Here is a 24,565-nt window from a genome sequence, read left to right on the forward strand (position 1 = left end):
CGGGGGCAACAGTCGCCCGGTACTGTTCCACACAGCGGGGGCAACAGTCGCCCGGTACTGATCCACACAGCGGGGGCAACAGTCGCCCGGAACTGATCCACACAGCGGGGGCAACAGTCGCCCGGAACTGTTCCACACAGCGGGGGGAGCAGTCCCACATTCTGAGGGTGGGATCTAATCCTGTTCAAGCAGTGAGGAAATGCTCACTGTGTATTAGGCACCTCTGCCAGAAAATCTACCCGTGGTGATTCACACGCTAACGGACACACAGACTCCCAGAAATACATCGAAGGAAATGTTTGGCCATCTGCCCGTGCCCGCACAGCCTGTGCTTACCGAATGAATCGCATCTTCTGTCGGGAATAGTCCCACGTTGAATGGTTGCTTGGTATGGAGCCATTTTTGTTCTGCAGGTGAGAGATCCAGTGGGAGAGCCACCAATCGGACAAGTTACGAGTGGCTGCAACGGAAGGGATTGCGAATTGTTACATTTATAAATCCGTCCTGGTGTTGGGAAGGCAACACCATCCTGGTTCTGGTGTTGGGAAGGCAACACCATCCTGGTTCTGGTGTTGGCTGTAGCTGGCACGTAGGAAGCGAAGCATAGAAATGCATGGCAACTGTAGTCAAGCCCCTGTCACAGGACCAGAGACCTGAGTCAGCAGAGCCCGCTTGGTCTCATTGGGAGGTTAGTCACCTACCCCTGCTTGACAGACATAGCAGAGACCAAGGAAAGGTGAGAGAGGAGGAGCCTTTCACTCCAATCCCGACCGATCTCAGCACTCCTCGGCCAGATTTTCAGACATCAGTGACACTCACCACACAGCAACGGCAAGTCAAACCGGCCACTGATGTACAATTGAATGAGCCTCTCTGATTTAATGCAACTAACCTTGACCCAATTTAGGACTCCAACTCGAGGATCAGTCCTATTGTTTTCCATGAATATCTTGAAACTGAATCTCTGGTTCCAAAGTGGCCCCTCCACACCCCCACCACTGATACATCAACCACTTGCCCAGCCTCATATCCTCAGAAAAGGAGAGAACAATCTGCAGGACCGAAGGGAAAGGGGTGCAGAATGGGAGGTTGGGATCACCCTCTGGCCAACTGGCCAAGACTTGATCAGCCACATACCCTCCCTCCCTGTTGATGATTCCGTAACTTTATCACTTAACAGCTCATGTTGGATGCAGAGTGTGGACACGGTCAAATATCTTACCTTGCATGAGGAACATTGAGAAGAGTATGAGGAATGCCAGCCATCTGCCAATCGACAGCCAGTATGATCGGTACACATTCAGGGCCACGGTTCCCACCTTCTTCTCCTCGTCTTCGTCCTCTCTGGCCTCCAGTTGGACCTCCATAGTTTCTTCAGCTGGCTCTTTCTGCTCCTCCTCCATCTCCTTCTCGTCCACTTCCGGGCCTTTTTCCTTTGCTGAGTTTGAAAACAGCCATTCAGACAGATGTAGTAAGTGTGAGAAGGGGAATCAATTAGGAATTGCTTGCGAGATTCGACGTTGGCTTTCAGTGACTGGGGGCAAAGACCCCCACATGTCTTTGAGCATCAACATTTCCAGTTTATTGCCAGTTAAAAAATACTCTGTTTTTCTGCTTTGGAGAGACAATCAGGTCAGCAACGATCTTGAAAGTCAGCATGAACGGCAGAGCAGGTTCAGGGCTCAAGTGGTCTACTCTAGTCCCTAATTTGTGTGTACAGTCCCCTTGTTCTCTCCATCTCTCTCCCCCTGCCCACCTACTCCCATCTCTGCAACTTAAAACAAGCTTGTTTTCCAACTCTTCCTAGTTCCAATGAAAGGTCATTGACCTGAAACAGTAATCTGCTTTATTGACCCATCTGGCCTTTGTGCAGCTCAGCCTATAGCCATCTGGTCAACTCTTAACTGCTCTATGAAGTGAACTAGAAAGTGCTTCTGAGATGTTACCTCTGTTTTTCTCTCCACAGACGCTGCCTGACCTGCCGAGTGCTTCCAGCATGTTCGGGTTTATTTCACCCTCTGGCGTTTGGAAGTGGAATTCACTTACCTGCAGCTTTCTTTTTTGACTTTTTTTTGGTCTTGGCATTTTCCTCTTCTGTTTTCAGGACTTCCTCAGGGGTACCTGCACGTTCCAGGAGGAAATGAGATTGTCAATGGAAACTGAAGCAACCAGGGGACCCTGCCTTGCTGTCTGACTCTGACCACCTGAGTAGGAGACTGCTGCTTGTCCTGATCGTTTCAGGTGGGCACCAGAGATCAGTATCCTGTTGGTCATCACAGTTTTCAAATTAGGCAAAGCTTACAAGAGGGCTGGGATATTGGTGGGGGGAGGGGGGCATCAAAGAACCCCATCCCGAAGGACAAAAGTTCTCACCATTCTGAGCTCTGCGGCAGACGACTGTGTATCAGACTGGAATTGGTCACGTTAGTTAAACAATGAGGTGGCACTGCATTCAGCAACGTAGACCCTCTTGGGAAATCTCTATGTCACTTTCTATCTTGGCTCCTGGTCCTACGCAGCTTTGCTTCCTTTCACCTATGATGAGAAGTTGTAACTAATAAACTACCAGCTAAGCTTCCTACCAAACCAAGCCTGTCGCTGTAAAAAGATAGCTTATATTGAGCAGGTACTCTGCACTAAATAGACTTCACTTTTGCACTAAAATGGACTTTTTGTTCTAATTGTGTTCTTTCTTGTAAGAATTGTGTATAATTTATACGTTTTTTCTTGTGAATGCTGCTTATCTGATGCTGTGTGCCTGTGATGCTGCTGCAAGTAAGATTTTCATTGCACCTGTGCACACATGGACTTGTGCATATGACAAAAAGCTTGACTTTGACTTTGAGATACTCATCTGTCATCACAACACCCACTTGTAGTGGCTGAGATGCTCACATGCAAGGAATAGAGTTTGACGTCATTACCAGACAAGTTCTTTGTCACAGTCTGCCCAGCTAGCTTTAACCTATCATGCTATCAACAGATTCCAAGCAGAGCAAGCCCTGTGCACAAATAACAGGCACTACTGGAGCCTTCATGATAACCCAGACTATAGCTGCAGTAAAGCACAGACACATCACTTTTTGTCAAGAGTTACTTGTGAAGTGTAGCGCTGGACACTGAGGACACCACTGCAGAGTTATAGAACATAGAACAGTACAGCACGGAACAGGCCCTTCGGCCCACGATGTCTGTGCCGACCATGATACTAATTTAAACTAATCCCATGTGCCTGCACATGGTCTGTAAGCCTCCATTCCCTGCCTGGTCACGTGCCTGTCTAAATGCCCCTCAAATGCTGATGTCGTATCTGCCTCCACCACTTTCTGTGGCAGTACACTCCAGGCACTGTGTAAAAACCTTGCCTCACAAATCTCCCTTAAACTTTCTCCCTCTTGTCATAAAACTATGCCCTCTATTATTTGACATTTCCACTGTGAGAAAAAGACTCGGGCTATCTACGGCATCTCTTATAATTTATCATCTTATGAGATGATAAATCTCATCATTTTATATATTTCTATCAGCTCGCCCCCAGCCTTTGATCCTCCAGAGGAAACAATCCTCTCCTTGCAGCTAATACTCCTTAATCCAGGCACCATCCTGGTGAATCTTTCCTGCACCCTCTTGTTATAACACACACATGAACTACACACCAGGAATCGGCGAGTGTGGCCCAGTGCTCCTTACATTGATCCGAGCTGCTTCCTCACAGAGCAGCAGAATTAGCCCTTCATCCCGTTCTGCTCCGTCAGCACCCCTCAGCAGCCTGATGGGGCTCCAACAGTTTGCTGCTTGGGGAGAGCCCTTACCGCTGACACATCAAACAACATCAGCACAGTAGTGAAGGACACGTTCCTACTTTATTTCCCCCAATTTCGCCAGCTGCTTGTCCACTGAATATTGTGCCACAGTGTCTTTGATGATGAATGCTTGTTTTTCATGTGTGAATGCGAACTGTTCAAGACAGAAGGTTAGAGGTTTCGGGATGGACGTCTGTGAGCTCTCCCTGCAAAACCACACACTCACTGGCTCACCCGTTTTTACTATCCGCCCATTTTCCATCATCACCACCATGTCAGCTTCTTCCAAAAATTCCGTCCGGTGTGTGCAAAGGATAACGGTCTTATTTTTCAAACTTCCCAGGATACAGTTCTTCATGAGGCGATTGGCCACGTCTGCATCCACTGCAGCTAGTGGGTCATCAAGAAGGTACACATCTTTGTCCTGTAAGAGACGAGGATGCAGGGCTTGAAATTGAAAAGGGAATTATTAACGCAGTTAAGCCCAAGTGGCAGGAGGTACACAACAGAATGGTGAGTAGGTTCTCAAACCTGCAAGAGACTGGATGTGTTTTCCCAGGAGGAGGATGGATAGATGTACACAAAATTATGGGGGGCATAGATACAATAGTCAATAGGAAACTTTTCCACATAACAGAGGTGCCTAAAACTAGAGAATAATGGGGCAAGAGGGGATCTGTGGAGGATCTTTCTCCCCCCCAAAGGTGGCTGAAATCTGGAACACACAGCATGTGGGTGGTGGAGACAGGTACTCTCACAACAGTTAATAAGTATCTAGCTGAGCACTTGAATCACCAGTGCATGCAAGGCTAAGGAACAAGTGTTGGTAAAAGGGATTAGTAGACAGGTACTTGATGGCTGGCATGGACATGGTGGGTCTAAGGCCTTATTTCTACACTGGATGTCTGAGATACCTGCATTGGGACCACAACTATTCACCTTATTTATTAACGACCTAGAGGACGCACTACCCATGTTTGCTAGCAGCACAGGAAGGATGGCATTGCAACGGTATAAATGAAAGCATTAAGTTACAGTGATAGAAATGGACAATGCTGTGGCAAATGGAAGGTCATGCACACTGCATCTTTACTTTGTAAATGGAGGGAAAACTAGAAGCATTTCAGGTCCAAGGAAACTTGGGGATCCATGAAGATAGATCAATAAAATGTCATAGTTAGGTGCAGGAATCAATCAAAAAGGTGAATGAAACCTTGGGCTTTGTACCTAGAGGACTGGAGTACAAGAGGAAAGAAGTTTAGTTCCAGCAATATAACGCTCTGGAGGTATTGTGTAATTCTGGGCACTACACCTTTGGAAGAATACACAATATATGAACAGACAGACAGACAAGTGAGGAGAAGGGACAGGTTTTTTAGCCCTTTGAGCCGACTTGGCGATTCAACAAGATCACGGCTGATCTGACTGGAAACTCATCCCCACATTCCCATCTAACTATGACATTTGCTGGACCTTCTTCGGAGGGTTTAAACTCCTCTGGCAGGGTATTAGGACCCAAAGTAGCAGTGTGGCAGATAGGCTGAGGTAAATAGAGAAGTTAAAGTGAGAAAGTCCAGTCGGCAGGACAGGGAGTGAGGAAGGTCTGATAATCTAAACTGCATTTATTTGAGAGCAAGAAGTCTGACAGCTAAGGCAGATGAGCTCAGGGCATGGATAGGTACATGGGACTGTGATATTATAACTATTACAGAAACTAAGGTCATAGCTTCAAGAATTTAAAAAGGGGTGCTTGAAATTTTCATGTAACGAGGAACTGAGGGAATTTTGTAAAAGGGATATATAATAGACAGGTAAATGGAGCAGGGGTACAGTTCAGTCAAAATCTAACTGAATGACACAACAGGCTTGGAGGATTGAGGAGTCTATTTGATTCTTCTTCATCTCAGCTATTCATGGTTCCATGTGAAATTCTCCCCTCACCATAGAGGCCTCCCGTCTCTCAACCCTTCACACATCTACAAATAGGAGTCCTCACTCCTCTAAGTGCCGTGTTAGTGAATGTGCAGAACCCCAGATCTCCCCTTCCTTTCACACAATTGCAATGAACAGTAACTGGAAGGGAGATGTGGGACTGCAGACAGAGGCTGTTCATGGTGTGCATTCCCACATCTCCTCTCTCTCTGACTATGAATCAGCAGAATGACCGTTACCATGTAAACTGCTCTGGCCAAGGCAATGCGGGCTTTCTGCCCACCACTGAGAGTCACTCCACTTTCTCCAACGCTCGTCTGGTCACCATTCGGCAGGACCTGCATCCAAATACAAGGCAAAGTTGCTGTGGTAATTCTGGATCAATGCTGCCAGCATTTGAGAATTAAACCTGATGTGTTCAGGGAATAAGATCAGACCATAAGGCCCAGGATGGATCTCAGTTTACCTAACCCTCAATCCCTTACACCCAGCAAGCTATGAAATGCTACTAGAATTCAGTATGGACGTGTATGTACTGGTTTGCTTTGAATTACCAAACAGCAGAGTTTCCTGCAGGTGTTTTATTTACTCACTCATGGATTGTTTACATCACTGACAAGCAGTTCCTGTTAATTGAACTCAGGAGCCTGCCTTTTTGGAGAGCAGTTAATAGTTGACAACAGCAGTGGGTCTGAAATCAAACCCTATCTCTGTGTGACAGGGATGACTTTGTTCTTGGTCACTGAAGGTGTCAGCATTGCCAGTGTTAGTGGAAGATGATGCACACAGTTGCATCATAATGTATCACAGTTCATGGATTCAATAAGCACTGATGAAACCATCAGCTCTTCCCATTATTTTTCTACACTCCCCCCCCCCATAGTTACAGATGATTACAAGATTGATACAGAATATGTAGTACATTATGTCCTTCGTAAAAGGGCATGTCGAGGTAGGGTGGGGCGGTAGTCATTCACTGCCGGGATGGAGAATCGACACCAAGGCCAGCATTTCTTCACCTTCCGTGGCCACAATAAGACGAGTCAAACCTGTAACTGCAGGTCTGGAGTCACGTTTAGGTGACTGTGAAAGAAGTAGATGGGTTTTATGACAAACCATAAATGTCACTGTCACCATTACTGATGGCTTTACCCCAGATCTATTTCAGTAACTGACTTGCAGGCACGGAGTGAGAACATAGGATAATTAGTCCAGATCTCAAGATCTCAGTCTGATGAGAATCATCATGCCATTGGTTTTGCAAATGACAGGGAAACACAGGAAATAAACTCTTCAAATAACAATTTTTACAAACTATTTCACACATTTCATTAGAGAACAGATTTCAGCACGAGGCTCACATTATGCCTGTAGGCCGACAGATCCCCATCGCTGTATTAATTATTTTTCCCACCCTGCCTCCTGCAAGGACTCCACCCCATTCTCCCAGTTGCTCCACCTCTGTTGTATTTACTTCAATGATGAGACTTTCCATACAAGTGCCTCTGAAATGTCTTCCTCCTTCCTGAACCATGGCTTCCCCTCGACCATTGTTAACAAAGCCCTTGTTTACCGTACCCCTGCTTTTGTCCCCTTCTCCTCGTGGCGAGGACAGAGTCCCCCTGGTCCTCACCTTCCACCCCAGCAGCCTCCGCTGATGACCGTCCTACACAATTCCTGCCAGTGTCAATGAGACTCCGCCACCAGCCACACCATTCAGCATCTTGAAAAGCATTGCTTCCTTTGCCACTCCCTGGTCCACCGACCATTCTCCTTCTTACAGCACTTTCCCGTGGAACCGCAGAAGATGCAACACCTGTCCTTTCGTCTCATCACCCCCCACCATCCAGAGAAGGCTTTCCAGCTGAAGCAGCGATTCACTTGCACTTTGTCCGATCCAGAGTCATTGCATTCGCTGTTCACAATGTGGTCTCTGCGCTGGAGAAACCAAACACATTCAGTCCACTAGGGCAACTCAGAGCCTCCTATTGCCCGCCACCTAATTCTCCATCCCACTGCCATTCTGACCCATCACTGTCACCTCCTGCACTAATATAGTATAGATGGGCACTCGGTGGTTGGCATGGACATGGTGGGCCAAAGGGTTCTATGCTGTACCAGGCTAAAAGACCTCATCTTCTGCATGGGCATGTTGCAGCCTTCAAGACTTGTTATCAGATTCTCAAACCTCAGCTAACTTGCTTTCTCTACCTGTACCAGAACCAGTCACTTCTGTAAACGAACGATATTGGCTCTTTTTCTCTCTCCATCAGCACCGCCTGACCTGCTGGGCACGTCCCACGGCCCTGTACTTCACGACTATTTATGCTTCTTTCTTTGTTTCCTCACTTTCTAACTGCCCTTATTCCATAGCTTTTATTAGTTTACTTCTCTCTCTCGTCCCACCTGCATTAACCCAGATGACATCCACAACTTATCTCCACGACAACCGTTGTCTCACCCATCAGAGATATTCCCCTTGTACTGTCCATCCTTCCCCCATCCCCTCTTCAACTTAAAACCATCTTGTTTTCTCTCTTTCCCAGTTTTGATGAAGGGTCCTTGACCTGAAGCATGAACTCTGTGTCTCTTCCCACAGATGCCGACTGAACGGCTGAATGTTTCCAGCAGTGTTTTTCTCTTGCATTATGTTCAACCTGTTGCTACTCCACGGTCACTAATATAAGGAAACATCAACTCTGATTAGTACATTGGGCAGGGGAATGAGGGAGATAGGTGGGAGAAAGAGCGATTGGTGAGAGCCACATTTGTTCCTCTGCTGGGGTCGTTGGGATCTTTCTCTCTGTAATTATCTGATCTTATCTTATATCCTGTAGGGAATCTAATGACCCAAGTTATTTCATACATTACACGTGACTTACTGACACGTGTAATGTACGAGAGGACCCGGATCATTAGATTTTGAATAACTCTTAGCACTGAGTACGTTAGAGAGATCAGTAATGGATCCCACACCTCAAGATCCTCCAAGAGCGCACATGCCTCGATCACCTCCCGGTAACGCTTGGCATCAAATTGATTTCCGAATAGTATGTTCTCACGGATTGTAGCAAACTGAATCCAGGACTCCTGAGCAGCTAGGCCAAAGCCTTCCACTTGTGTTGAGATGTACACTTCTCCCTCAAGCCTGCAAGGAATAAGAAGCACGAGCATAGGATTAGGAGAAGGGTTTTTATTCTAAGCCTGTACATCCATTCAACAAGGTCGTAGTTTATCCATGACCTTGCTCCATGTACCGGCCCTCCTTCCATTTCCTTTTTTTAAAAAAAAGTACACTGCTGATCTCCTTATTTAAGGTAGTATATTCTTGCTTTAGAGGTGGTGCACTGATTCCTAGGATAAGGGAAGATTGAGCAGAATATTCCCTATTCATTCTTTGGGAATATCAACATTGTCCATTCCTAATTGCCCTTGATCTGGTTGTACTGAGCCACCTTTTTGACCCGTTGCAGTCCTGGAATAGGCCTGTTCTCTCTGAGGTTCTTAAAGGGGTCTCAGTGAGTAGATGCTGTGGGGATGTTTCCCTGGTGGGGAGAGTCTAGAGCAAAGGAGAGCAAGCAGGATAAGGACCCAACTACTCACGGGAGAAACATGCAGGAATTTCTGCTTTCATGTCAAATAAATCTTTGACATTCTCTGCCAACAGAAGGTGGCTGCTGAGTCGTTGTACATTTGAAGATGAGGTAGATTGATATTTGGACAATGGGGAAATCAGGCAGGAACGTGAATACAAACCAAGGTCTAATTTGCCACAAGTAAAAATTAGAAATGCTGGAAATACTTAAGCATGTCAAACAGCATCTGTGAAGAAAGAAACAGTTAATGTTTCAGGGCAACCTCTCAGAGATCTTTGTGCCACCTTAATCCTGCCACCATCAGTTGCCCTTAATATCCTGAGAAGTCTGATGGAATCATCACCCTTCAACCTTTTTAAATTCTGGGAGGTACAGCCTGGCTTCAGCTACCTTGCCTCAGAATTTAAGCCTCAACTTCAGGTAGCATTCACTTACATCTACAATGTGCTTTTTCCAAGGCCAAACGATCCTAATACAGAGGGTGGCCCATTGGAATCCTCACACTCCTCCAGATATGGTCCAATCAGAGCTTGGTATGGCTTTGACATAACTCTCTCTACTGAACATGTACTCAGTACATGAAGACCACCATTTCACTAATCTAAGACCTAAACATAAGATTTTAATTACCATTGCAAGAAGAAAACAAATCCACTCACGCATCGATTCTGCTGCTCTGCAGCCCAATTTAAACAGAGTAGATACAACAATAAAGATTTCTTCAAAGGCTGAGACAAAAATCAGCCTCATGGCACTTCAGAGGGAGGCTGGATTAGTTGCCAAAATGGCAGTGGAGAAGAACAAGTGGGTTCAGATGCTATCCAGGGATAGGGAAGGATTATCACAAACCAATGGCCTTCTCTGTGCATTGGCCCTGCATGTAATGTTTGTTGTTATAAATGAATAACCTGATAGCAGTACCAAGGTTTAAACAATGGATCCTTTAGTGATAAACCTGAGACTCCAGGCTGCCCGAAACTTCATTCCAGTAAAAGTCAGAACCTCCTGGAAGGGGAGGGGTAGAAAATGGTTTAAAAAAAATGTGAAAGGTTTAACCTGAGACAGTCCGTAACAGTGGCAGCAATAATTCCTCTCTGTCCAGCTTTAGCAGGATGCCTTTGATGTGAAATGTTTCGGGAAGGGTCAAGCAGCATCTGTGGAGGCAGAGTTACGGAGGATATTTCGGGTCAGGACTGGAATATTAACTTAGTTCACTGCCCCACATAGACTGCCTGATACGCTGGGGATTTCTAGCATTCTCCTGCTGGATTCTGGTTTCAGCAGCAGCTCTGAACTGCATTTCAGAGGTAGAACAAGTCTTTTCCTTTGTTTACTTCTCCCTCACTGCCTTCATTAACCTATTGGTTCCATAAACATTGGGATCACTGTGTGTATTTTTCACATTTCCTTATGACACAGGTGGCCATTCGGCCCTATGCTGGTTCTCAGAGCAACCCCATAGATCCCACTCATTCCTCTGTAACCTGTCCTCCCTCAATGCCCATTAACTCTTGATTCTCCTAGCACCCCACTTACACTAGGGCAGTTTACAGTGACCAACTAACCGACCATCCAGCATGTCGTGGGATGTGGGAGAAGACTGCAGCACCCGGGGAAAGCCCGCAGGGAGAACATGCACGCTCTGCAGAGACAGCAATGACTTTTCTTTTGTGTCTAACCCCACTTTAACATTCTTACCTTGATAGAGATGAAACAGTCCTAGCCTCCCAGGAGCTCCACATCTGTGCAGTGAGAGCTGGGCTATCAGACTGAGGTAGTGGCAGAGGCAGCGTGGGTGCTGACACTGGGCCGTGCTCTGCGGAGTGCCCGGTCAACATCAGGGGCAGCTGAGGGAATGCCCGGACCGACATTGGGCAGTGTGGGGTTTGCACTCGGGCCAGATCAGGCTGGTGGTGGGGAAATACCTGGGCTGATTTCAGGCAGTGTCAGGGGAATGCCCAGGCCGACAACAGGTTAGCTAGTCACTGTCGCATCCCAAACAAGAGCTTTCTTTTACTATTCCCAAACACTCCATCTCACATCAGACTGTTACAGAAAATCACTGTGAATTCACGGTTTTGCTGTATAGTGTGTGTCACCGGCTGCTGCCCATCTCCACCTGCCTTCCGATGAAGTCACTCACTGGACCTTTCAGAGAGCTGTCAGTGTGAGCTCGCATACAAGGCAAGGCTGATCATAAGTGAACCAGATGGTCCCTCACAACAATTAGTATCACAGACAGTAACTGAAGAAACTGAGCTGAAATGTTCCTCTCTCCAGGATGTTGCCTACCCCCAACATTCTCTGTTTGTATCACAGATAGTAGCTTTGTATTCCAGATTTTGTAAGTTAACTGAGTCTAAATTCCACCGGTGCCAGGGTGGGAGTTGCCATATTACTGTGGGATTAGTCCCCAGATCACTCGTCACAAGAACACAAGAAAATATCAGGAGTAGGCAATCGGGCCCTTCAAGCCTGCCCCACCATTTAATATGACCATGGCTGACCTCAAGTCCTCTTCTGTGCCATTTCTTTATACCCCTCTATTCCTCGATCTATCAAATATTTACCCACCTCCACTTTAAATATTTCTGATGATCCAGCTTCCACCACTCACCAGGGCAGGGAATGCCAGAGATTCACCACCCTCTGAGGGAAGAAATTTCTGCAGAACAAACAATGTGCTGGAGGAAGTCAGCAGGTTGAGCGGCACCTGTGGGAGGAAAGGAATTGTCGAAGTTTCCAGTCGAAACCCTGCATCAGGACTGAGAGTGGAGAGGGGAGGTAGCACTGGGAGCCCTTTGTGTTCCTGCTTATCTCCCTCCCACCTTGCTTTATCTGTTACTTCCCCCGTTTTCCTCTCTGTCTGCCTCCATCTATCATTCACCTGCCACTGTCTCCCAACTCCACCCCTCCCCGGCGCAACCTGCCTGTCATCTTACACCCCTCCTCAGTCCACCAATCAACTCGGGCTGCTTTCTCATCTCTGGCCATCTCCACTCTCAAGTCCTGATGCAGGGTTTCAACCCAAAACGTCAACAATTCCTTCCCCCCCACAGATGCTGCTCGACCCGCTGAGTTCCTCCAGCAGATTGTTTGTCGGTCCAGATTCCAGCATCTACAGTCTTGTGTCTCCAAATTTCTGCATACCTCAGTGTCAAATGACTGGCCTCTATTTTGTGGTTCTGACCCATAGTTCGATGCTCTCCCACTAATGGAAACATCCCATCATCAACCCTGTCAAGCCCCCTTAAGATTTTATATATTTGAATAAAGTCATGCCTCATTCTTCTAAACTCCAAGGAATACAAGCCCAAACTATTTCATTTAGTTCCTCTTGGGAGGACAACCCTCTTATCCCAGGTAGCCTGTGAATCTCCTTTGGACTGCCCTCGATGTTAGTATATCCTAGGTAAAAATTTACCCAGTAACATAACCACTCGAACACTTCAATGACAGAATTTCCAGCATGTGAACCAGCCCACCTTCTACAACCTAACGAGTCTGCAGGGCTGACTTATTACTCTACAAGCTGGCCAGGAGGTTGAGGTAACATTAAAAAGATATTCAACTCCTTCAATAACTCACACCTGAGGGACTCTGAGTTATACTCTTACTACCAACAACTGTCAGAACAGACATTAACTTGTCAGCTCTCATTTGGCACCATTGGGAACTAACTTGGGCAGGCGGTGGAGGAGTATTGTTGGCAGTGGGAAAATAACTCTCCTCTTTTCGCCGTATTGCACTCAGCATCTCTGCACGACAACATGTCGTGAACAGGAATTGAAGTACACTCAAAAGAGGCCTTCCTGAAGCAAGACACATCTCTCCTTCCCAGTTCTTTGGAAGACATTTTAATAACTTCTAATTCTAGTCTACAAAGCCAAAAGATCAGGCAGAAGGATCAAGAACAAACGTAAGAGATTAAGGCAAGGGAACTTTACAGAGACGTGAGAATGAACAACTCTTGGTTGCTGACACAGAAACTGTATTAACATTAATGATTAGATTGGAAAGGAAGGTGGGGGAAAATGTAGTTAAAGGAAAAACATCCTTAAATAAACAGTAAAAAAAAATTAGGTTGAATACTTGTCTCCATATTGCAATTTCTATACATTCTGATATTACCTGTTGAGTTCTCCCATTATTGCTGCTAACAGTGAGCTCTTGCCACAGCCCACTTTCCCAACAATTCCTATCAGCTGCCCCTGTAGACAGATGGAAGCAGAATCTGTAAGTGTGATGAATGTATCTATTTGAGAACACAAAAACATAGCAGAAAGTGGTCAGAAATCTAACTGAACCTGCTCCACCAAACAATAAGACCATGAATGAACTCCCGCATCAGACCAGATAGAAGTTTATGGAATTATGACAGGCATAGATAGGGTAGAATCTTTTCCCAGGGTAGAAAATTTCAAATACTAGAGGATATGGATTTAAGGTGAGAGGGAGAAAGTTTAAAGGAGATGGTGGGGCACGTTTTATTTTACACACAGGCAGTGGTAGGTGCCTAGAATGGACTGCCAGGGGTAGTGGTGGAAGAGGCTTTTAGATAGACACATGAACATGCAGGGAGCAGAGGGATATGGATCACATGCAGGCAGACAGAAGAGATTTAGCGCTGACCTCATGGGCTGAAGGGCCTGTTCCTGTGCTGTACTGTTCTATGTTCTAAACAAAGGAAACGGCAAAGGCACGAGACGCAAGTTGGCTGTGATAGATTGGGGTGCCTCATTGAGAGGCATGATGGCGGAGGGGCAATTTAAGGAACAAATGAAGGAACTGCAACAAATGCAGAAGCAGGAAAGGAAAAACGACCTGATCATGGTGAACGAGAGTTAGGGATAGTATTAAAGACAAAGAGGGGTCACATAAAAAAAGTAGCAAGCTTCAGAATGAGGAGCAGTTTAGAAAGCAGCAAAAATGAAACAAGAGGTTGACAGCAAAAATAATGCACGAGAGTAAACCTGCAGGGAGGATAAAAGCGGACTGTAAGAGCATCTACAGATATATTTTTTAGATGATTTAATAAAGACAAATATGGGTCCCTGGAGTCAGAAACGGGAGAAATTTATAGCACTGAACAAAGAAATTGCAGAGCAATTCAGGAAAATCTTTGGTTCTGTCTTCATGGAAGAGAACACAGATAACTAGGGAAGCAAAAGTCTAATGGAAAGAAGGAATTACAGGAAATTACCATTAGTAAAGAAAAAAGTACCGGAGTAATTAATGGGAATGACAGGTGACAAACCCCTTGGGCCTGATATCTGTCTCCCAGAGCACTAAGAGGTAGCAGTGAACACAGTGGATGCCTTGGTTGTCATCTTCCACAATTCTGCAGATAATGAAATGGCTCCTGCAGATTGGAGGGTGGCAAATATAACCCCGATATTTACAAAAGGAGGGAGAGAAAACTTGGATCTACAGAGTTAGCAGAACATCAGTAGGATGAAAAATGCCAGCGTCTATTATAAAGGGTGTGATAACTTAGAAAATATCCACAACATTAGATAAAATCAACATGATTTATGAAAGGGAAATTGTTTTTGACTATTGGAGTTTTTGAAGATATAACTAGTAAAACAGATAGGGGAGAACGAGTGGATGCGATATATTTGGATTTTGAAAAAGTCCCACATGGGGACCAACAGCATAGATTGAAAATTTTGTTGACAGACAGGAAACAGAGCAGAATAAATGAGACACACTTGGGGTGCCAGGCTACGACATGTGGGATTATTGCATGGATTACCTCAAGGACATCATACCACAATCAGATGATAAGAAGTGGTCCAAGCAAATAGCAAAATATTTAAAATGCATTGTCCTATTTAAAAGTGTTCCTGTTGGGTCTTAGTGTTTTAATTTTGTTGCTGCAATGGAAAACTGTCAGAAAGATTGTTAAAGCAAATACAACATTTAGTAATTCTATTAAAATGGTGCAAGGCCTGGAAGTAAACCATGATGGTCAGATAAGACCAATGTAGTTCTAATGACAAAGATGTACTGAGAATTATGCTGTGGGACAGTGGTATTTTGTTGGCAGTACAAATAGCTTGGATGAACAACTACATTAAATCTACCAGAAACACGTTAATGAAGTACTTGCTTCGAGTAAAGCTTGGACAATGTGATTAATCCTTCCCTTAAAAGAACATAACATAACTATTACTTTTTTTTAATATAATGAGCTTACCTTTGTCAACATCAGATTCAGATTCAAGAGCATCAGGCTGCTGTCTTGCTCAGTCTCGCCATTCCCATTACTTTGATCATCAGAAGTTTCACTGGGTTTCCAGGAGAAGGTAGCGTTATGCAGCTCAATTGCTGAGTTAGGATCATCGGGTCTGCCTGTACCAGACACACAGTTCCAATGTTTCAGGACTCTTCCACAATACACGATATAATAGAGCACATAGAAAAGTTAACTTCAAAGAATTATTTTTGGAAAGAATTCGAGGAAAACAAGAGGAAGAATTTAACCTGGTGTGGGATACATTTAAGTCAGTTCAAAAGCTTGCTTGCGGCAGAGGGCCGATCAAATATAGCTAGAAAGGTATTTTACAACAAATCGGATGCTACAACATGAATTACTCTGACATTTATTGGCAAGTATCTTACCCATTCACAAATGGAAGTGATTTACCTGCCCTGTAGTAGGTGCGGAGATCCTGGTCAGAGAGCAACAAGAAGCGCTGGATCCGATCCAAGGAGACCTTTGCCTGCAATATCCCATTCAGGACCCAGGGGAAGTTATTCAGGGGCATGATCAGCATTCCCACCAAAGCCAAGGCTGTGAACACCTGTGAGAAGGAAAAGGGAGCATGTCAGAGAAAAGGAAAACGTAATGGGGAATGGATTGGGGAGGTATAGCGAATGGATAAGGCTGGGTTTTGAAGTGGGTGAGAGTTAGAACTATTGGGCAGAGAGAAATGGATTGGGACATGGATGGAAGGGGTGATGTGGAAGAGTGGTTGTGGAAGGGTTAACAGGCTGAGAATGAGAGGGTGTTGTGGAGAGGGAGGAGATGTGGGGCAGTGGTCACAGGAAAGAGTGGGTACGGAAATGATAGGGAATGTAGAAAAAGGGAGGGACGTGAAGGGGGAGAGAAGTTGCACTACCTTCAGCAAGATGTCACCCTCTTCCCTTACTCTCCCCTTTCTGCATTCTGAAGGGACTGTTCCCTCCCTGGTCCACTCTGTCTTCTCCACAAACCGTTCCCCTTCTAACTGCTTTTCCCCATGCAGCTCGAGGAAGTGCACCACCTGCCCTTTGACCCCACCCTCTCAGGATCCAACATTCCTTCTGGGTAACCAGTGATTCACTTGCATTCCTTCCAATACAAGCTTCTGCATTTGGTACTCTCCTCCACACTGGCAAAACTGACGCAGATTGGGGGACTGCTTTGCAGGGCACCTTCGTTTTGTCCGCATGAGTCATCCTGGGTTTCCTGGTATCTGTCACTCTAATTCTCCATCCCACTCTCACTCCAGCCTGTCTGTCCATGACCTCCTGAACTATTCCAACGAGCCCCAGCACGACCAGGAACAGCACCTCGTTTTCCATCTGGGGATGTTGACGCCTTCTCAACTCAACACTGAATTCAACAACTTTAAGTAATTCACTTTTTCTTTTGCATTGGAACTGGCCTGTTCTGCTGGTTCCTTCTTTCCACTGACACTGCCTGATCTGCAGCTCACAACTTTTACACACCTTTTATTTCTAACTGCCAGCCAAATGGCTCCATCAGCAGCTTATCACCACAGCAATCCAGGACTTGCCATATTCTCACCATCTTATCCATCCCTCTTCAACTTAAAGCTAACCTGTTTCTCTCTTCCCCGGGTCTGATAAAAAGTCTTGCATTGGAGGAGATTCAGCAGGATGTCGCCTGGAATGGGGCATTTCAGTTATGAAGAGAGACAGGAAAGGCGGAGTTTGTTTTCCTTGGAGCGGAGGAGGCTGCGGGTGGGGGCACCTGATAGAGGTGTACAAAATCATGAGGGGCATGGATAACGTGCAGAGTGAGAAACTTATCCCAATGGCAGAGATGTCGAAGACCAGAGGACGGCACAACATGGTGGGCCAAAGGGCCTGTATTGTGCTGTATTGTTCTATGGTTTAAGGTGAGGAATAAGAAGTTTGGAGGGGATCTGAGGAAGAATTTTTCCTCCAGAGGGTGGTTGGAGTCTGGAACACACTGCCCGAGGCGTTGCTGGAGGCAGAGACATTTAAATATTTAGATGAGCACTTGAATCGCCAAGGCATGGAAGGCTATGGATCAAGTGTTGGAAAAAGGGATAAGTACAGGAGGGTACTTGATGTACAGCCAATGTCTGTGCTGTACAAGACCATGACTCTATGTTTTCAGCCTGAAACATTAACTTCGGTCCTCTCTCCACAGATGTTGTCTGACCTGTGCAATATTTCCAGCACTATCTTCTGAGAGTGAGGGTGACCCCGATTTTGACTTTAAGAGCAACGTTCGTTGTTTGTTCACTGCACAAAACTCGAACAGCAAACCAACAGGTGTCTATACTGATCTTAAAGTCAGAGACAAGGTCACCTTCCCTCTCAGAAAGCCTGCCTGCTTTCTCGGATGATCCATGCCATATATTATACTTTGCTACTCACTGCTGCATTGCAAAATTCAAAAAAAGCTCTTCCCGCTAAGGGGGGAATCTTTGATGAAATGTGACTTTTGCATTTTCACCTGGAAGGGGCACTTGGCTCCAGTGCAGAGGTCAGAAAAATGTAGGTATTCATATGGGGCACGTACCCTAACAGAGCTCTCCCTGGCCTTGAATGCCTTTTACATAAGCAGTTTCACTAATCATTCATTCCTTGCCAATGGTCCCCAGCAGGTGAAGGGGTATTTGTCGTGTGGTGGTATGACCCTGTAGGGGCTCTTGCTGAAGGCAGAGCTGTGAGGAAAGGAGCTATCGACACAGTAAACTCAATTTTTAATCTCTGCTCTTCCTGAAACAGCCTTCAAGTGCTCTTTTGGAACTGATATCATTACATTTCACAAATTTTACAACTTTTTGAAATATCCTTAGGAAGTTTCCTAACATTGTTAAATGTCTGAAAAAGTGTAAACCCCAATTGTTGGCCAAACTCTTTGCTTATCATTAACACTGTGGTCTGTCTAATCATCAAAGAACGATTCACTTGCTTCTGATCCATTTTATTGGCTCACTGCCTCCTCTGGCCTTACTCCTGCCTCTCTCTGCAAACTAGATTAGGGTTCAATGAGGCATCTTTTCACAGTTGCTGCCTGAGCCGCTGAGTGTTTGCAACATTTCCTTTCGTTGTTTCAGATTTCCAGCATTAGCTTCTTTCTTTGATTGGCATCCCTGCTGCCACATACAACACTTTGCAGCTCTGCTGCCAAAGCGAGAGCCTTCAGCTTTCGATAAATAAATCTTTCATATTCGCACCTGAATTTGTTTGCAGAATCGTGTTCCCAAAAGTGCAGGCAGCTACAAAAGGGCACACGCCCCCTGATAACAATTCCCTGGCAACCTCTTACCATGAACACCAACTTTTCCTCTCTCTAATGTCTTTTTCCAGTATTTTACTCATTTTTGATCGGATGAACATAAAACTACTTCAGGATTTCTTCTGGCACTTCAAGCAACTCATCTTTGAGGGGGAATCTGTTGAACTCACCTGGGGATGTGATAACTGAGGTCCCAGTTTGGGTCTGTCTACCTGAGGTTTGTTTGGTCTTCAACTCTGCCTATGAATTCAGGAGGCGTCTGATGCTTTAAATAAACCATCAGCGTTATTAAGTTTGCCCTTCAGTGAGAGAACAGTGGTAGTCGTGACTCAAACCAATGGAGCCAAGAGTCTCCCCAGCAATGAACTTGGGGCACTGTGCAAATGTTTACATCATGTAGGCAGTTGGACACCACAGAATACACGAGCACAAAATTCTCACAGCAAGAAGTCCGTAACTTATTAACAACCAGCATGAACTCATGCACAAAATTGACTAACGCAACTTTCATCTTGCACGCCAATTTTTGGGGATATTATGCAAATGCATTTCAAGGCCTTTATGTTTCCCCAAAAGCCGCCAGAGGAATTTAAAATGAATGGGCCACAGTCCTTGCCAGGAGCTCTGCACATCCTGGGGAGATGGTCAAACTCAGTATTTTGTTTCTTGATTAAGTTCATCCATTTCGCAGAATGTGCAGAAAGTTCTCAGGCATCTGGGAACTTCACTAACTTTGTTGTTAAAGAAATTTGGCAGGTCCCCGTTGAGCCTCACCAATTTTTATCAGTACACCACAGAAAGCATCCTATCGGGATGCATCACAGCTTGGTACAGCAACTGCTCTGCTTGAGACCACAAGAAACTGCAGAGAGTTGTGGACACAGCTCAGCACATCACGGAAACCAGCCTCCCCTCCATGGAGTCTACACTTCTCGCTGCCTCGGTAAAGCAGCCAACATAATCAAAGACCCCACCCACCCTGGACATTCTCTCTTCTCCCCCCTACCATCGGGCAGAAGATATGAAAGCCTGAAAGCATGTACCACCAGGCAGGCTCAAGGACAGCTTCTATCCTGCTGTTATAAGAATATTGAACGGTCCCCTAGAACAATAAGATGGACTTGATAGTAATGTTCTCAGGTACATCTATTTCAATGCAAGGAGTATTGTAGGTAAGGCGGATGAGCTTAGGGTGTGGATTGGCACGTGGGATTACGATGTTATTGCTATTAGTGAGACATGGTTGCAGGAGGGGCAGGACTGGCAGCTTAATGTTCCGGGCTTCTGTTGTTTCGGACGTGATAGAGGGGGAGGGATGAAAGGGGGAGGAGTGGCATTACTGGTCAGGGAACAGATCACAGCTGTGCGTAGACAGGACAGCTTGGCGGGCTCGTCTACAGAGGCCATATGGGTGGAGCTGAGGAACAGGAAAGGTGTGGCCACACTAATAGGGTTGTATTATAGACCGCCCAATAGTCAGAGAGAATTGGAGGAACAAATCTGTAGGGAGATAGCAGACCGATGTAAGAAACAGAAAGTTGTAATAGTAGGGGATTTTAACTTTCCACATATTGACTGGGACTCCCACACTGTGAAAGGGTTGGATGGCTTGGAATTTGTCAAATGTGTTCAGGAAAGTTTTCTAAATCAATATATAGAGGTACCAACGAGAGAGAATGCAATACTTGATCTCCTATTAGGGAACCAGGCAGGTCAGGTGACAGAAGTATGTGTAGGTGAGCATTTTGGGTCCAGTGACCATAATGCAATTAGTTTCAAGATAATTATGGATAAGGATAGGTCTGGTCCTTGAGTGGAGGTTCTAAATTGGAGAAAGGCCAATTTTGTGGAAACGAGAAAGGATCTAGGTAGGGTGGATTGGGATAAGTTATTTTCTGGCAAGGATGTGCTCAGTAAATGGAAAGCCTTCAAAGATGAAATTTTGAGAGTGCAGAGTTTGTATGTTCCTGTCAGGATTAAAGGCAAAGGTAACAAGCATAGGAAACCTTGGTTTTCAAGGGATATTGGTGAGCTGGTTAAGAAAAAGAGAAAGGTGTATAGCAGGTATAGGCAACTAGGAACGGATGAGGTACTTGAAGAGTATAGGAAATGTGAGAAAATACTAAAAAAGGAAATCAGGAAGGCAAAAAGAAGACATGAGGCTGCTTTGGCAGATAATGTGAAGGTAAACCCAAAGGGTTTCTACAGGTATATTAAGAGCAAAAGGATAGTAAGAGACAGAATTGGTCCCCTAGAAGATCCGTGGTCGTATACGTGTGAAGCCTCAGGAGATGGGGGAGGGCTTAAACCGTTTATTTTTCCATCAGTATTTACTCAGGAAACTGGCATCGTGGATACGGAAGGAAGGGAAACAAGCACTAGTGTCATGGAACATATAGAGATTAAAAATGAGGAGGTGCTTGATGCTTTACAGCGAATAAAGGTAGATAAATCCCCAGGGCCTGACAAGATACTTCCTCGGACCTTGAGAGAGACTAGTGTAGAAATTGCAGGGGCCCTGGCAGATATATTTAAAATGTCCTTAGCCACGGGTGCGGTACCAGAGGACTGGAGGATAGCTCATGTTGTTCCATTGTTTAAGAAAGGCTCGAAGAGTAAACCAGGTAATTACAGGCCAGTGAGCCTGACATCAGTAGTGGGTAAATTATTGGAAGGTGTTCTGAGAGATAGGACGTATAAGTATTTGGACAGCCAAGGGTTGATTAAGGATAGTCAGCATGGCAGATCGTGTTTAACGAATCTTGTGGGGTTTTTTTGAGGAGGTCATGAAGAAAGTAGATGAAGGTAAGGCTGTAGATGTTGTCTACATGGACTTTAGTAAGGCCTTTGACAAGGTCCCACATGGGAGATTAGTTCAGAAGGTTCAGTCAATGGGTATCCATGGTAAGGTTGTAAACTGGATTCGAAATTGGCTGAGTGGGAGAAGACAGAGTGGTTGTGGATGGTTGTTTCTCAGACTGGAGGCCTGTGACTAGTCGTGTGCCTCAGGGATCTGTGTTGGGGCCATTGTTGTTAGTTGTATATATCAATGATCTAGATGATAATGTGGTAAATTGGATTAGTAAGTTTGCGGATGACACTAAGATTGGAGGTGTAGCGGACAGCGAGGAAGGCTTTCAAAGCTTGCAGAGGGATCTGGACCAAATGGAAAAATGGTCCAGAAAATGGCAGATGGAATTTAATGCAGACAAGTGTGAGGTGTTGCATTTTGGAAGGACAAATCAAGGGAGGACAAACACAGTAAATGGTAGGGCACTGAGGAGTGCGGAGGAACAAAGGGATCTGGGAGTTCAGATACATAATTCCCTGAAAGTAGAGTCACAGGTAGACAGGGTTGTAAAAAAGGCTTTTCGCATCCTCGCATTTCTAAATCAAAGTATTGAGTATAGGAGTCGGAATGTTTTGGTGAGGTTGTATAAGTCATTGGTGAGACCAAATTTGGAATATTGTGCGCAGTTCTGGTCGCCGAACTACAGGAAGGATGTCAGTAAGATTGAAAGAGTGCAGAGGAGATTTACAAGAATGTTGCCGGGTCTTCAGGAGTTGAGTTACAGGGAAAGATTGAGCAGGTTAGGACTTTATTCCTTGGAGCGGAGAAGAATGAGTGGAGATATGATAGAGGTTTACGAAATGATGAGGGGCATAGACAGAGTTAATGCAAGTAGGCTCTTTCCACCTAGATTAGGAGAGATAAGTACGAGAGGACATGGCTTTAGGGTGAAAGGGGAAAGGTTTAGGGGGAACATTAGAGGGAACTTCTTCACTCAAAGAGTGGTGGGAGTGTGGAATGGGCTGCCATCTGATGTGGTAAATGCGGGCTTGCTCTTAAATTGGATAGATACACGGACGAGAGAGGTCTGGAGGGGTATGGGCTGGGGGCAGGTAAATGGGACTAGCAGAATAATGTTTTGGCACAGACTAGAAGGGCCAAATGGCCTGTTTCCTGTGCTGTAGTTTTCTATGGTTCTATGGTTTCTATGACCCTTGACCTCACAATCTACCTTGTTATGACCTTGCACCTTATTGTCTGCCTGCACTGCACTTTCTCTGTAACTGTAACACTTTATTCTGCATTCTGTTATTGTTTTTCCTTGTACTGCCTCAATGCGCTGTTGTGATGAAATGATCTGTATGGATGGCATGCAAAACAAAGTTTTTCACTGTACCTCGGTACATGTGACAATAATAAACCAATTTATCCATTAATTTACTTTAACTGGAAAGAGGGAAGAAACAGATCTGGGCTACTGTCAAAGGTACGTGACTGACCTTGGCTGCAGTAAGCTGGTGTCCCATCAGGGTGTAGGTGACAAAGGTGACTATGGAGATCACGACGGGAAGGGCTGCCCACATGTAAACACAAACTGCATCGAGATACTTAATGATTCTGAGATGGTGCAGCTCCTTCTTCCTGTAATTATCAACTTTTTCAATGAAGTGGTCTTCCCAGGTGTAGAACTTTATTATCCGCATTCCAAACAGAACCTCAGTCATCAGCTGGGAAATCAAAACAAAAAGTTAGCTTGGGATCCAGGAAATGGGATCCAGTACAATCACCAGGTAGAGCAAGGGATGAGATGTGCCCTTCAAAATCAACAGAGTAAGACACAAGGAGTCTTTCAGCTTCGTATACAGAATGCTGCATTCTTCTTTATGCTCTTTCCCTTGACTAAAAACTGCAAAGACTGAAGCTGCTGAGTTTGTTCCTGGTTAATTTTTTTTGGAAACATGCAGGGCCAAAGCTCTACTGGAACAGTACAACAGGATGGTTTTGGAGCAAAAGAATTCAGCTTTATTCCCAGGACGTTACATGGGGCCCACAGCCTTTCCTGCCTGCAGTGTTCTCAGCCATTTCTTCATTTCACGTGGAGTGAATCAAATTAGCTGAAAACCGTGATCATGGGGACCTCAGGAGAAAGTGAGAAAGGATTATACACAGGCACTTCTGGAAGAGGTTTATTGCAAATGATCCAGCCTTTACTCAGCATTCACGTGCTGAGTTCTGTCATCAGTGAGGACAGAAATGTTCTTTGAGCTCCCCCCTTTCACTATTCACTCGGTTATCCACCACCACTCATGACTGGATGCAGTAAGACTGCACAGCAATAGCTGATCTGTCAGTCCACAGGGAGCTGCTTCCACTGTTTATCACATGTTGGCCTGTGTTCCAGCATCACCAGGTCAGCACCTCAGCTAATGACCAGGGACAGCAGGTATGCCGAATCTTGAGGTGCCAGATCCAGTGCTGACGATGGACGATGAAGTCCCCAACCACCAAGCCCTACTGCCATCAGTATGGCTTCCAAGTATTTGTCAACATGGAGTTCTCATTCATCAGCTGAGGGACGACTGCAGGTGGTGAATAGGGACCAGCTTCCTTATTTGCCACATGCACAAGCATGCACAAACCTACTGGGAATCTCCTTGACGAGCAAGGTGCACCTGCAGAATGCCTTCAGGTGCACGTACTTGCATCTGTAAGCAACCTCTAGGAATATGTACCTATACCTCCAAGATGCCTCCATGGGGGTATTAAAGGCAGAGATTGATAGGTTCTTGATTGGTAAGGGGGTTAAGGGTTACAGGTAGAAGGCGGGGGAGTGGGGTTGAAAAACAAACAAAAGCAAAATCGGCCATCACTGAATGGCAGAGCAGATTCGATGGGACGAATGGCCTAATCCTGCTCCTACGTCTTATGGCATGCA

At 45.4% G+C, this 24,565-nt stretch overlaps 1 protein-coding gene across 1 annotated transcript in view; it reads right to left on the reverse strand.

Annotated features, from left to right (window-relative positions):
- The window catches only part of abcc10 (ATP-binding cassette, sub-family C (CFTR/MRP), member 10), a 49,246-nt gene that overhangs the window by 17,224 nt on the left and 7,457 nt on the right, over positions 1 to 24,565 (reverse strand). The window contains exons 4-13 of the mRNA XM_052025402.1: positions 23,130 to 23,357; positions 15,984 to 16,140; positions 15,534 to 15,688; positions 13,463 to 13,542; positions 8,712 to 8,883; positions 5,975 to 6,073; positions 4,038 to 4,227; positions 2,047 to 2,121; positions 1,223 to 1,438; positions 337 to 460 (exon numbers count right to left, since the gene is read on the reverse strand). Coding sequence (XP_051881362.1) covers positions 337 to 460; positions 1,223 to 1,438; positions 2,047 to 2,121; positions 4,038 to 4,227; positions 5,975 to 6,073; positions 8,712 to 8,883; positions 13,463 to 13,542; positions 15,534 to 15,688; positions 15,984 to 16,140; positions 23,130 to 23,357 — 1,496 coding nt within the window. The remainder of the gene's footprint in view (positions 1 to 336; positions 461 to 1,222; positions 1,439 to 2,046; positions 2,122 to 4,037; positions 4,228 to 5,974; positions 6,074 to 8,711; positions 8,884 to 13,462; positions 13,543 to 15,533; positions 15,689 to 15,983; positions 16,141 to 23,129; positions 23,358 to 24,565) is intronic.

This window comes from Pristis pectinata, chromosome 10 (assembly GCF_009764475.1).
Source record: "Pristis pectinata isolate sPriPec2 chromosome 10, sPriPec2.1.pri, whole genome shotgun sequence".
NCBI lineage: Eukaryota > Metazoa > Chordata > Chondrichthyes > Rhinopristiformes > Pristidae > Pristis > Pristis pectinata.